Here is a 15626-nt window from a genome sequence, read left to right as displayed (position 1 = left end):
CGACGACGATGATGATAATGATGACGTGGATGAGGAAGATGCTTGAGGTGGTGTTGATGATGATGGAGTAAGATGCCGGAGATGGTGATGGACAGAACAGGAAGAAGGATATGATGATAAAGAAGCGGAATGATAGAGAAAACAACGAACACATCACCATGTATTGAAGTGTTGTAGAACGTCTTACCGAGCAGCGCGACTGCTATAGACGAAACAAGACAGCGAAATTCACGGACCTCATTTTGTACCTGTCCTTTACCGCGGTACTTTTATGACCTGTTCTTGCGACCACGTACGACGTCAAAATTTACGTAGGCGGCGGCGACGACGTCAACGTTGTCACATACGACGTAACCGCCAAACGGGTGACGTAGGGTGGCGCGCAAGATCAGCCGTAAATCGCGTCCGCTACGCACCAAGCTTATTTCAAATACAGTGGAATCTCGTCGATACGATGTTCACGGGAAACGGAAAATAAAGTGTATCGTCCAAAAATCGTATTATCCGACGTATTATCCAACCAAATCGTATTACCGGGAAAAGAAAAAAAAACGTATTAGCCCGAAAAACTTATTATGCAGAATCGTATCAACGAGACTCCATTGTAGTTATTTTAATTTCATTCGTTACAGAAAGAATAAAGCCGCGTAATAAGCTGCTAAGCTATAAGCAGCTTAATGGGACGGCTACCACCCATAACTCGATTTTGCTTTTAACGCCCGTATCGGAAATATTCGTCCCAATTTCTAAATGCCCGCAAAAAATGGAACCTAAAGAACCAAACGGGGAAACGCTGTAATTATAAAACAAACAAACGTCAAAGTCGATCGGGAATCGTGTACGGATGAATAGAGACGTAAAGGAACCCCCCACCTGATCTGCGTTCCAGATCGTTAAATGTCCATCAAACACTACAGCGATTAAGAAAAAAAAAAAAAAAGCAGGAAGAACCGAGAACATGTTAACAGTTTGTCGTAACGCATCAAGCGACATTCCGTCTCGTACGTATGCAGGATATTCATTGTTCGAATACATATCCATTTCACATTAAATAGAAAATTGATTGATTCACAGAAACATTCAGTGATGATGTAGCGCGAGATAAGTGCACTAGCCTTACGTCACACCTCTTTGAAGTCCCGGACCCATGATTTAAACCGCGTTCACCACACTGCAAAGTGTTGTTCAGGAGCTCCCTCGACACACCTCCTGCCTGCTCTTCGAGGAGCCAAGTGCAAGCAACGGTGGTCCGGAGCAGACGACCGTCAGTTGCACTATATATACCACGTGACCGGCTTATTCTCACACTTCACACACATACGCTTTTTTTTTCCCCACTTCTGACACTCCTGATGCTAACGCATTAAAAGAGGAACGACCGCTGACTGCATCGTAACTGTCTATAATGCTCGCGTCTCACACCTGAACATCGGTCAGCAAGGGAAGAAAAAAAAAAAAGACACGAAGGAAGGGAGTCGCATTAGGCGTCATCGATACGAGAGTCGGTAGTTCGCAGCGCCGCACCGCAATCAAGCAGCATGCTCAAATTGCAATGCCAAACAGAGAGACACTGAGTCATCGCTTCAGCTTCAGTCACGCGTACAAGGCCGCAGTTACGCAGCGCGGCTTCAGCAGGGTGTAAAAGAGGACAAGAAAGGGGGGGGGGCAACGGACGCTCGAGTACCGCGGAACCCAGTTTAGGAAATGCCGTGATTCACACTCCGTCAGCGATTCTCTGTAAGTTCATGCGCTGCCAGGCCACCCCAACAGAAAAAAACCATCGGCTACACAAGCCACCCGCGATCAGGCAGGTTTGATCTCTCATTTAATTTTTTCATTCCTTAAGGGCCCAGAAGCAGGGGGGGGGGGGGGGGGGGGGGGGGTACGCAAACGGTGTGAAGTCAGTAAATGTGATTCCATTCTCCCTCAAAAGCCCTTTCCGTAGAATTAGTTTCTTTTTATTTGTCGTATAATTCATTGCGTTACCGTATCGCCTACATTGCGACATCAAGCCCATTCGCGACAAAAATCACAACCTAATCCTGAGAATATTTTTTTTTTTGTATTTGTTAACATAATTTCGAAATTTTGAACAGCAACGTACTTGGAGGTTCGTAAGTACAACAGGTATTGCCTGGAGTCTTTCAACCGTGCCTGTACTATTCACCCACCGTGTACTAAGCTCTAATTTTATGCGCAATAAAAATTCGGTCGAATAGAATCGAGCCATTGTCTATTCGCGCGGTAACGTGTGCCATTGTGCAGTCGGTATAACCTGATCCATTCATTCACCGGTAAACACGCTGCTTATAGGCTTCCCGTTGCTAAATAGATAAAAAAGCTCAAACAGGACGGGAGATTGATACGGATCGATACGGCGTCACGCACGCGACCATTGAACGTCTATACCTCAAAACTGGGTGGCAAGGCCAGAAGTATTCTTTTACTCGCAATCAGTTTAGAGTGGTAAAATACTTTAAACTGGCTTGTACTCAACACAGTAAACCGACTTGGCCCATTAAGGGTGTTTTACAGTGTCTATAACTAACACTGTTGCATCCTAGGAAAAATGCATTTCCACAAACCAAAACACCCACTCAATGGGTGCTTTGGCTAGCCATCCCACAGCTTCTTTTTTTTTCTAAAGTATGCAAATCCTATGACATTACACCCATCCCTTAGAAGCCATGCATGCCAAGCCAAGCCATACATTGCTGCATATTGCTATTGTAGTTGATCATGGTGATTTTTATTGACATCCCATTTGAAACGGGGCAGGGACAATCAGTCCCTTAGTCTGCTTGAATTACTCAGGGTTTTACATCTATCGTTATCTAGCGTTCTTCCCTAAGTTATCTCTATCCTAACTTTCGTATTTAATACCTCTATTACTATAATGTACTATTACCTAAACTTGCAATGACTCCGGTTTTATTGACCTCCTACCTTTCTTGCTTTTTCTTCCACCAATACTCTAATCGTTTCTTATCTCGACTGCTGACCAATTAATCCTTGCATTTTTTTTTATCCCGACGCTTCTGGAAGGTGTGCACTCCCTACGGGTCTCGCTGGGTGTATTTTGACATTCCATTACGAATGGGGATTAAAATGAATGAGCGATGATGATGATCAGAAGAAAGTGCGTACATTTCCAATATCCCCTTCAGTCACGACTTATGATCTACTGTCGATAAACGTATAAAATTTACATAATTTTATGCCAAGGTGCTACAAACTCCACTAAGAGGTGGTAGAATGACTCTTTCTACATTTCATGGTGAGTCACGATAATTGCAGAGTGACTAAATGTCTCACTATTGCGCACTCTGTAATGATACGTTTCTTCATAAAAAAACAACAACAACAAAGAATTGAATCACTAGTGTGAATTACCGGCACAAGTTAATTTTATAGCCAAAAACTGCCCTGGTAAACTTCCTCAGTGGACTTCGGCTGAAGTTCAATGCCTGGCCCCCACATTATCGCAAGGGGGATATCTGCGTATCCGTTTGTCGCTACGTCCTGAGACATACATAAAAAAATAAAAATAAAACTTAAGTCTGCCGTGAAGCCCCGCCCAAGCCCTCATAACCGCCAGCCACTGTTCCTCCGCGAGGCTGCAAATAGTTCGTACTTGAAACTTCGGATGTCACCTAAATAAGGCGGTAACCACAAAAATAAAAAATATAAGCGCGTAATTTTATACGTTTTCTCTCGTCTATTATAATGGAACGTACAAGTATGCCAAGTACAGTCGTATCAAGTGCGACGCCATTTTGAAAAGGTCGCATGACGACGATTTTGTTTGCTTCTGTGATTGGCTGGCGAAGTAACACAACCCCGCGCGGTCCGTGTGCCTTTGTTGCCAACTGCTGTTTTTTTAAGCTGTATCCTACTATAGTGAGCCAAATTTGGGTGCATCAAAGCTGTATTTCTGGGCAAAGCTCAATTTTGAGATCTGATGCCGTTCAAGCAAATCGGGGGTTATTTTCCCCTTTTGACGTTCTGACTGTTAAAGGCTATAGCTTAAAAAACAATAAAAGACAAAATTCCGAGGAAGTCGTCATAACTATTATCATCACCATCTTTCTCAGCGACTTTTCTCCAAAAATGGGAGTGTTTTCGGCTGAAATACAGCGATATTGCAAAAAAAAAAAAAAAAAAAGCGAGAGAGAGAGAGAGAGAGAGAGAAAAGTTACCACTGCCCTGTACTGCGCTTTCTCACCTGCTATTCTACACTGGGGACGGAAATTAAAAAGAATGGGTGATAATGATGATCAGAAGACGGAAGTGCGTACATAAAGTCCACTACGTCACGGCATTTCTAAAGACGCGTATCTAGCCCAGTGCCTTGGAGAAAGGCGATCGCTGCTTTTATAATAACGGCTGCGCTGTTGGCGTCAGTTCAAGGACCACAAACCAATCAGATAGCCGGGTCTGATATCGACGTGTCATATCAGACGCAGCCATGCTAAAACGGCCGTCGCTGTAGGTGGGAGGGGCTTAGAGGCAACAATGTTGAATTGAAAGGTCAGGTTACAACGTACACTAAGAGCACGTTTACACGCGCGTGTGCGTGTGTAACCACACTGGTCTCATTACTATCAGTTACAACGATAAACTGATAATAGTTGGACGACCGCGCCATGGCCCCCTTAAGCAATTATGAAATATATCTGGCCTTCCCCGATTGCTTCCAGCAAATATTAACTTGTGCATGCGCATAGAGTGGCTGATGCAATTCCTTCTATGGAAAAAAAAAATAAAAAATAAACATGTTTGAGTGCACAGAAGTAGATATTTAATTACTCTTCAATTATGAGGTCACAAATAGAAGAATGCACGAACCATATCATCCTACTTTCTTTCCAGCGCCATCGGCATAAAAATTCTGCAACTTTTGAAATATTTAACGAGAGCCTATCATGACCCGCGACCGAAGCGTATACGAAAAAAGCACACTAAAAAGCTAAATTTACGCAAAACGACCACGCCTTGCTTGGATCGCCCCCCAAACAACCAGAAAAGAAGATATATATTGCGGCCGTTACATGTTAAACCATGGTGTGTTGCTATGGGGACTTTAGCAGGCGCCTCTCCCAGGCATCTACTACTACGTATAGGCAGCGGACGGCGTGGAAGCGTCGACTTGAACGTCACGAATAACGTGACGGCTCGTCGGATGCATTTTAAGTGGCGCGGCGTGTGCCCTTTCTTTATGCGCCAACGAAAACCAACGGCATATCGCGCCACGCAGAGACAAAAACGAAAAACGGCCCTAAACGAATTCGCAACGGGCACTTAAAAAAAAATAAAAAAATACGAGACGTCGAGAAGATGACACAACTCGACGTATATCGTGGCAGTTCTCTTCCGAGACTGTCGTAGCAGCCACAGTTTCGACGTCGCGAGTTAGCGAAAAACGCCTACCAAACTTGAGCGCTTTTTTTTTTTTTCTTTCGTTCGTTTTTAAGCACGACGACTATCTCGCGCTTTTTTAATTGTTTTCTGGAGTGTTTGAATAGCGAAACTTTCGAATACTCGACCGAATATCGCAATTTGCTTCCTTCCTTAATTAATTAAATAAATAAAATGAGAAAAGGCGAAATCTTTCTTCTGCGATGCACGTATTGGTATACTTATAAAGTCTTTTCTCACGGAAGTTGGTCAACATGGTGAGAAAACTCGCCGATTTGGCCGGCCGTCTCGCACGACATGCAGGCTCTAATATAGCCAATATGCCTTTTCGCGACTCCAATATACAGTATATATTAACAATGCAATGTACAATATATTGCACACTGCCTTAAAAAGAAAATCTCTTTTTTTTTTCTCTCTTCAAAATGAACTCTAAAGCGATCACGCGAAATATTCGTCCTGGATATTAAGTCCGGTGCATGTGTAAATGTAAAGAAGTCGTTTACTCATATTCTTGTCATCCACTTTCGAGAGATTCGACACTCCATCGATCTAGATCTCTGCGTTGTCACAAACGGCGGATACAAACTTTAAGTGTGTTTCCCAATTCCTCGAGATTGCGTGAAAATCCAGGAAGCAGCAGCAACACGGCAATGTATTACGTGTAGTTCCAATCTTCCCCTACGTAGTTAGGCAATGAAATGCAGTTTTTATCATAACAAACAGGAGGAGATGGTCACTTCTTCCACGTACATGGAGATGCAGCTTTTGCCCCATCTAACCACGGTATCTAAATTTAAAAATAATGCCGGTCACTTATGTATCATACCAGTAGACAATAAAAACCAGGTTGAAAAGCGGCTATTCGGGTCGCTTTCGAAGGTCAATAAAAATTCAAAACGTCGAAGCATCTCGATGCGTTGTAGCATCTGCGTAAAAGTTCTAACATCTTACAGGTGCGCAAATGTCAATAGATTCGCAAGTCCGTTAATGGTGCACTAGAGAGGAATTTCAAGAGACGTTGTGTCGCGATTAAATTGCGATTACGCAATAGTGAAACGTCCCAATTTACTGTGAAGCGAAGCGACACGTCAGTTAAAACACGACACGTGTCTTGACAAGAAAAACGACAGCGACTGGTGGCGACGCCGCCCTGAAATTCCTACACCAGCTAGTCGTGAATGGCCTCCGTGATCGGGGGCGGCGCACGCTGTCTTTACCATATCACGAAGGCCATGCCATGACGTCACGAGATTTGACGGCACCCGCTCGGGTCTGGCTGACAGCTCCAAAGGAGCCAGATACTAAGCTTGGAACGTTTTCGAGAACGAACGCCGGCACTTCTGCGCAAACGAAATTGAGCACCCGAGTCAGCCCCTCTCCCGGCTCCTTCGTTCACTAGGTTGATGAGGGCACCCCCCTCCCCTTCCCCCCCCCCCCCCCCTCCTCACTTCAAGGCTACCCCACATCTCCCTCTGGGCTATATATACACCACCGAAACGTTGCAAGAAATTAAGGAATTACAGAGAAATAATTAAGGGGCTATGTAAGAACGAAGAGCTGCCAGCAAACACCTATACCAGTTTCGTTTTGCGTTGTTCTTTCTCAAAAATTTGTTTTAAACTTTTCGATCAGTCACTTCATGACTAAAATGTCGAGTGCTTCTGGCCAGCTAACTCTTGCTCTGATACATCGGCCTCAAACACACTGCCTTGGAATGCAGAATGTAATAGTAGTAGCATAAAGTAAATACGTAATAATAAAGAATGCCACCCTATGATTCATACCCAAAATCCAGTTTGCTTTGCTGCTCAAAAGTAAAAGAGGATGTCAATGATGCCTCAGTAATAAAGCGAGCAATTATATCTAGATATGGGCTAGTCATTATAAAACAACTGCTTCAGCGCAATGAAGTATTGAAGGCTAAGGCAGACAATCGGCAGCAGAAAACAGTTGGTTTTATATGCGGAGAGGCCTCCGATACATTTATTCTTCATCATTTAGCCGGAACAGCTGGTACGTTTCCTGGCTGAATATTTCATGCGTAGAAAAAGTGATCTGCAGGCATTTTTCTGCGTTTTCTGTAGCATTGATGGATTTATAGCTGGCTAATTCACCAATAGCTTTTCTTTCTACGGAATCCTCACATTCTGAAAAGGATTTTCACCAAAAAACCGACAGGAAAGAGCCGCACAGCCTGCTTAACGGCTACGTTAAATTGCATGCTGGGCGTCTAAGATTATTCTGTATCTTGAAACTAATTTATTTCCAGTTCTGAATTTACGCACAATAAGTCAAATGCAACTTATGGATATGTTTCTTGCAACAGTCCAACACATTGTTATTGTTGGCTTTCACATATTATTTCACAAATTTCTAGTATTTTGCAAGCCCGTAGTTGAGCTTATACTTCAATTTACCTTGGCTCCTTAGCAAAGCACAGATGTAATGATATTCAGCACTTTTTGTGCAATGATATTAAAGGAGGCAGAGAAAAAAGAGATGGCTTTATCAAAACCTTTGTGCACAGTTAAAGCAGCTATATTTTTCAGTGCAATAGATTCAAAGTGATTATCGCATACGAAATCTCTAAGGTTAGGGAGAGAAAGGCTCTGTAATGAAAACTGAAAAGGTTTGCTTGGCAGCATGACTAGCATAGTCTCATAAATAGGCAAGTCAAATATCTTGCCTATTTCATAGACAGCAAATCACAAACGGCAGCTAACTATTATCCTTGGAGAGAAAAGTTTTACGATCAGTGCATTCTAACATTGTTGCCCCTGGGGTCAAAACTCGGAGGTCAACCAAGAAATCGGAGAAGAAGCAAAGGACCGCGCCATGAGCGATGGAACAGAAAGTTATAGGTTTAACGTTAACAAGGCAAGAAGAGGGCAATCTGGATTAAAGAGCAAGCAGGTGTAGCAAGTGTTCAAGTTAAGATTAAAAGAAGGAAATGAAGCAAAGCAGGACACGTAATGTGTAAGGCAGATAACCAGTTAGTGCGTTAACAGAATGGCGTACTAAGGATAGAAAAACGTAGTCATGCATGGCAAAGAATCAGGTGGTGGTGATGAGATTAGAAAATTTGCAGGCACTTAGGAAATGGAGTCAGCTGATGCAAGACAGGGTAATAGGAGACTGCTGCCAGAGGCCTTTGTCCTGCTGTGCACGCAAGGTGGGCTGATCACGACATTTTCTGTGAAGCAAACGTAACTCCCGAATGCAGCTGCACAGTCCTCCGAAAAGTGCAGGTGAGTGGATGACCTTCACGAAAGTGAATTGTGCCTCAGTGTGGTTGAGGTTCATACTCACTAAACCTGCAACACTAATCGGACATGTACAAGTTACTAAGAGAAAGTACCTAAGTTATTTTACGGAGTACAAGGCAGAAAAAATAACTGAGCAGAGTAGTAATTGCTGCATTTTAACTCTTCCTGGTTTGAATTTTTCCATGAAGTGAAAATGTTATATTACAGGTATCCGAACAGCAAAGTACAGAGAAAAATAAAGAACGTCATTCCCACTGGCATTTTAGGCAATGAATCGAAATGTTTTTCTCATGAACTGCCAACAACTCCAGGTGTTGTGGGCAGAATGTATTTCTTCAGACTTTTTAAGTTCAGAATCATCATGGTGCGAAGTATGGCCACAGATTAAATGACGATTTTTGTGCCACCCAAGGAGGGTTATGTGGATTAGGCAGCAGGTTCCACCAGATAGAATACAGAGGCCTAACCTCAGCATGATGCGAATGCATGGACATTTGTGAAATTTCAGGGTGAGCCATATTTATACGAAGCACAGGGTTGACAAATGATGACCACGTGTTAGTGGCAGCAGTGCTGCCATTCACATTTGTGGGAATAGTTTTGTCGTTTGTTTTGCTTGACGTGGGACATTTTATGCAAGACATTATGATTCCCACAAGAATCATGGGCCTAGAAAGTGTTAAAGAGTACTTGAGTACTAATTACAGGAAAAAGTAACTAGTCAAGTCATATCCCCAAAGGACGCTCCATCATTATCTAAATGCCACACTTGCCCTCAAAAAGAGAAAGCTTTAGAAATTCGAATCACACAGCTTGGTCGTGCTTTTCCCGGGCGAACTGTCACTGAAAAATTGCAGCAAAGAGATAGGCGCTAACCCAGAAAAGTAACTTGCAAGTAACAAACTTTATAAGTACAAGTTAGCACCAAAAAGTAATAAAGTTACAGTATCAATTAATAAGCAACTGCAAGTTACTAACTCACAAAAGCAATTAAGTTACAGTAGCTTAAGTAGAGTATTCAAGTTAAAAGCTTGATGTAGATGCCTCATTACAAATGTTGCTTTACAAAGTGGCAGCGGAAACTTTTTTTTTTACCATTTTCTGCAGGGAAGTTCAAGCACAGCACATGCATGGAATATCTCCACACGGCCTACTTATCGTCACAGTTATTGTTCCCAGATCCCGCTGCCTTATCTCACATTTCTGAATGAATAGATATCTGTGGGACAAGCAGATACAGGCTGACCTCGAAGTAGGCCAATTGGTCATGCTGAAAGATATGTCTCCTGACCATCGTACTGTTCAATAGAAAAACACGTGTTCACGTGAAGTGCAGATTCGTCACGTATTTCAGCAGAAGTAAGCACTACAGATAAACAAACTAAGACAAAGTGCACATACTGCAGAATTCTTACATGCTACATGTTTCCTTGGGGGACCTGTATATGTGGAAACCATTGAAGACATTATACATTCCCAGATTCACGGTGCAAGAATTGCACCATAAGCATAACCTATGAAATGAAACAAACACTTACGTATACCATATTTGAGATAACTATAGCCTGATCGAAGAGTGATCGCTGACCTAACTATAGGGCCTTCATTTATTTGTGACATGCAAACTTCAGCACATCCCCTTCGGACAGTGTTTACAAATGTGCATGCCAAGACAGTGCAATATTATGAGCAAAAGCCTCGAAGAAAGCATCATTTAAAACGTGTTTCATACAGCTTGAAATATTTTCGACTGAACCTGTGCTGCAAGTTTGAACAACATGCGTAAAGTGTTTTAGTAAAACAAGTTGGAAGGCAGATGAATGGGAGTTTGTTCTTGGTGTCACTATGTCGTCAAGTAGTGGGTTCATTTCTTTCGTAACTTTTCACAACAATTTATATCCGACATACTGAAGTCGCTGGACAGGTGCTTTCCAAGTATATTGCTGGACATGAAATAGTTGATGTTCTTATATCTGAAGTTCCTGTAGCAAATTCTCATATTGAGTCCGCATTTTGCGAACCTGGCAAAACTACCTGAAAAATTTTAAACTCTTGATCCATTCTGCAGCTGTATGCCTATCATGATTCTGAAGATGCAAGAAATGTGGTGAAAATAAGTTTTCAATGGACAGAAATTACTGGCACCTGAAGGGGATATAAAAACAAATGAGGTCTCCAAAAAAAAAAAAAAAAAAAACACTGAAGTGAGCTTATCTGCCATTCATACGACTCCCAGAACAGTGGGTTGGAGGGATAGGCCAGATGTTTCAATGCCAAAGACAGAAATGCAGGGTAAGACTCAAAGCGCACATTCCTATTAGCCAGAGTGTGCAAATCCTGCTGCATCACTTCCATCCATTTATGTTACAAAATAAACACTTGCGCTCACTGTACTGCTATTTATTTATTTATTTTTATTTATTTATTCAAAATACCTTACAGGCCCGAAAAATAGGCATTGGGTAAGGGGAGCTTCAAAATTTTACATAGTATAAGTAGCATACAATTTCACACTGAACCATCAAAAGGTGAGACAACTTGTGAATTTATTATCACTGGTAAACAGCCCAACGTCCCATATCAGAATACTGCAAAGTATGACACCAGGGCAGATGAGGGGGAAGGACTTTGACGCATTTCTCTCTTACAACAAATGCTTCTAAACTACAGCTGCTTCTTTCGCAGGTGACAGCAGAATGGGAGAAATACGGGTTAGAGCTGTGCTGCTTGGCATCAGTAATTTAACCCCCCCTTCCAATGTCAATGCTCAGCAGATCCAGCAACATCAGTGCTACCTGGTGGGCTACACCCAGAAGTGCCTTCGAAAAGTTCACCAGTGGAGTCAAGGAGTGAGGGCTTCTTAACCTAGTGGTTCCATTTAAAACCAATAAAGATTTCAATAATTAATTCAGATGACAATTTCCTAACCTGGCTGTGGGGTTTGCCTCCACGAAATCCATTCGCAGTGGTGCACACTCACTCTCATTTTCCCATTCAGGCATATACAACTACTTTTGCTTCTTTCTCAAGGTCTCGCAAGGCTTGCTGCACTACTCCTGCATTATTCCTGCATAGCTACAACCCGAGCTGAAACGGTAAGCTAACTTGTAGTGCACAACCTGCACTGCTTATACAACATAAAATAAAATGTGGCGGTGGTAGGGGCACGATTAATGAGGAAGTGTGCAATTCGTTTGCTACAGAAACATCCCACCTAAACGTTCCTTAACTGGAAGTACCCTGTTTTCTACAACAAACAGCAGAGTGAGCCTCCACTGAATATTTCATAAGGACAAATAAGGGATCAAATTCTTTAGCAGTGGTTGAAAGAATGGTATCTGCCGAGTCACCTAAGAGAAAGTGATAACCAAAGCAGCCTGTAAGAAGCCAGTGCGAAATGCTGATGACAACACTAACTGTGCTGCCCCAGATACATCACCCTCAAACATGTGTCGCTACTCCAAATTCCACGGTGCATCTTACCAGTCACGTAAAGGCAACCAAAAGACTTATCAGCGAAATTAAGTGTTTATCTATGGAACCTTTTTCATTCACAGATGAAGCAACCTAGTATTTATTACAGGATACGTAAAGCCAACCTACAACTACAACACATAGCCTCGTTTGAAGGTTAATCAATACTCCTTGTCATATCTGTATTTCATTGCAAGCTTACTTCAGAGCTCATTTTCCAATGAGCACTACTTTGCGACATGTTGGTGTGGTACCAGGCCAATGTTGAACTCTCATGAAGCTGAACTTGTCATGCCAAGTTCAGCTCATACTGCTGCATACTAGTGCGAGCTGAATCTTGCAACAGCGGCAATGCTAAATCCCAAAATGGTGGTGTGACTGCACTCCCACTCATCAAAAACCATTTACAATAAGCACCTGTTGTAGCAGTTTGGTGTCTGGGGCAATGGCAAAAGAATGCTGTGGTATTATGCTCACATTACCTACGCATGTGCACTGAGACACCAAGCTACATTAGAAATTCAGTCGCACTTAAGTGTGAATGTCATCTCAGATCTTTGCCCATTTCTTTTTGTGGTGGCATTCTACAAGTGACACAGGCAACAGCAGCACAGGGTGACAAACACAAAATATGAACAAGCGTGTGGTTGGAATGTTCATTCAAAAGTTGAGTAGCATTTCATCAGAACCATCTGCAAATTACCGCAACTGAAAGTGACACGGTTCGCGGTATACATGTAGATGCACGTATGGGGAAATACTGCGGCTCGATTTTTTTCAATTTTCCAGTGGCTTAGTACAGCGAAGGGTACGACCTTGGACCAGCCGAGTCTCGCGGTTCGGGTGACACGACTTGACAGCGCATGCATCATCGAACTACGCCAAGTGAACGACGGCTGAGCGGTACACCTGTTGCCCCAATTTGAACGTTTGCCCAAAAAGAACTGCAAGACGAGACGCCGGCACCCCGTCGCGTAAAACGGGGCTCGTTAAGACGCCGCAAATGAGACGCCGTGGGCGCGCCCACACGTACCTTGGCCAGCCTGGCCCGCTTGATGAGGTCGTTGAGCTTGCGGAGCGCCGCGTTTCGCGGCAGGCCCTGGATGTCGTTGAAGAGGTCCTGCTCCTCGGCCTCGAACAGCTTGCGGTTGGTGTCGTAACGCAGCGGCTGGTCCCAGAAGGAACCGATGTAGACGCGCGCCACCTCGGGCGTGTTGAGCACCTTGCCCAGGGACCACATGAGCGCGCCGTAGACCCGCATCAGCTGCTGGTGGTCGACCATGTCGGCCTTGTTGAGCACGATGCGGATCTTGTCGTCGTGGCCGCGCAGCGCCTCGATGCTGCGCCGAAACTCGTCCGATATGTCCAGCTTGTGCGCGTCGAACAGCAGGATGATGCGGTCGACGCGCTCCGCGAACCACTCGAGCACGCCGGTGAAGTCATAGCCGCGGTCGACGCGCTGCTTCTCGCCGCTGAGTATGCCCGGCGTGTCGATGATGGTCATGCTCTGCAGCACGGGGGACGAGAGCTGCGAACACTGGAAGCGGTTGAGGAACGCGTTGCCGAACTTCGCCAGCGGACGGAACTGCTTCTTGGGGTCGACGACGAGCGCGTTACCGGGGATGACGCCCTCCTGGTCGCCGTACATGACGGCGATGAACCGGTCCGTCGTCGGCTCGGGCCCGATCCGGATGCCCGGGAAGTCGCGCTCGAGCAGGTAGCGGATGAAGGTGGTCTTTCCCGTCGAGTACTGGCCGACGAGCAGGATCATGGGCTTCGACTCGAAGTCCGGGTCGTCGAGCTGCGGCGAGTGGAAGTCGTGGAACAGGTAGTGCTCCTCGAGCGGCAGTATCTTGGCCTTGTAGATCTTCTTGAGGCCCTCGACGACCGTGTTGTAGAGTTCGGGGTGCCGCTTGCGGCCGTCATCGTTGTTCAGCCAGCTGAACATCTTGTCCAGCCACCGCCGTTGCAGCTGCTGTGCCGCCCCAGGCTGCTGCTGCCGCTGCTGCTTGCTTAGCTCCGCTGCCGCCCCTTCGAAGCGTGCGTTGCGTCAACGTCACTTCCCCTCGCCCAGCACCTCCGCCGCGCCGATGATGATGATCGTGGCTGCTGCCGCCGCCGCTGCTGCTATGAGCGCGCGTACGCTCTCTCCTCCTCTTCCACCGGTTGCCCCACCCTTCGCGTGCCTTTGGCCGCTGACGTCACGCGCGGTGTTCGACGCCGTCGACGTGGTGCTTGACGTTTGGCAGATGTAGCAGACGGCAAACAAAAAACGTGGACCTCGATCCCCGGGTCGACCAAACCACGACGGCACACAGCGCGGAGTTTCGACGCTACCAGCGCTCGCGTTTCACCGATCGGTTACCGTGACGACGACTGCTCTGGGCTTCGCACCTGTTCGTGGCCGTCCCGTTCGCGCACACGGCCCAGCCGAGGAACGAGAGCGGTCACTCGTGGTCAGGCCACGAATGACGTCAGCTGATGGACATTCCCTCCCTCCCTTCCCTACTACCTCCATTACTCGTTTCTGCGCGCCACTCGCTTTCCTTTCGGTCGAGAATTCTCAGATCGTAGTACGTGGTGCGCTTAGGAGACGCATCGTTCGTTCAACGAGCTCGACATATGCGTGTGTCAAATTCAGCCGCCGCTCTCGGCTGCATTGACCGAGTTCAGCTACCTTTGTCCTACGCTGCTGAGATCGTCGCACGCTTGTCGCGCGTCATGCATTGCTGGGAGCCATGGGGTTTTCCCCCACCCTTGCGCGTGCAGCAAGCGAACGTGACAGCATACATTAGTTTCCGCGCTCATTCGCGAACGTTTGTAGGCACTCTGAGGTATTTATGCTCGTCTCGCGACTACAAAGCAAACGTTTCACTGAAAGCTGACCGCTTGCTCCAAGTTGGCAGCAATAAGCGTGCATTTTACGGCCTCCATTCACTTGTTTAAGCACTGCATTCTTAAATGCATGGTACGCTGTACCCGTTTGTATACTTCTTGGGCGATGTGGACATTCGCCTGTTGACCTTGTGCTTAGCTGTGTGCACTGTAGTGTCTGACTAATGGACAAGGAAGGAGGATACCTGTAACAATGCAAGAAGGAACTACAAGACATGTCGCCACAGCATGCTTACTGATGACATTGTTCTCTACTGCTGCTAGAAACAATGTTGTGCAAGGTCTTAATAGTTTAATTCATAAGCTACGTCTCATTGCTAATATTTATTCTATTTGTTCAAACATTTTCATTATTTCACAGCAATGATTTTGTAACCATGACCATTTTGTTTCTGCAAAAACATCTATAAGCTGATTCGATCAGCAGTGATCGCAGCAGTCCCAGGAGTCAACATTTTGACAAGGGCAACAACATGCTTATTGTGGCCCTGAATAAGACAAGTTATCTTGTTGAGCATGTTGGCTTTATAGACGTATTTTGTTTGACCGCTGTTCATAATTCGAGTTTCC

The 15626-nt window shown here is 45.1% G+C and overlaps 1 protein-coding gene across 1 annotated transcript in view; it reads right to left on the bottom strand.

Annotated features, from left to right (window-relative positions):
• Positions 1-14600, bottom strand: part of LOC119457818 (EH domain-containing protein 3) — a 38231-nt gene extending 23631 nt beyond the window's left edge. Inside the window, exon 1 of the mRNA XM_037719555.2 lies at positions 13195-14600. Within this exon, the coding sequence (XP_037575483.1) occupies positions 13195-14109 (915 nt within the window). The 5' untranslated portion in view covers positions 14110-14600. The remainder of the gene's footprint in view (positions 1-13194) is intronic.
• Positions 14601-15626: the final 1026 nt, after the last annotated feature.

This window comes from Dermacentor silvarum, chromosome 7, assembly GCF_013339745.2.
Source record: "Dermacentor silvarum isolate Dsil-2018 chromosome 7, BIME_Dsil_1.4, whole genome shotgun sequence".
NCBI classification, from domain to species: domain Eukaryota; kingdom Metazoa; phylum Arthropoda; class Arachnida; order Ixodida; family Ixodidae; genus Dermacentor; species Dermacentor silvarum.
The sequence above is the reverse complement of the archived record's forward strand: the minus strand, read 5'-3'. Positions and strand labels throughout refer to the sequence as shown.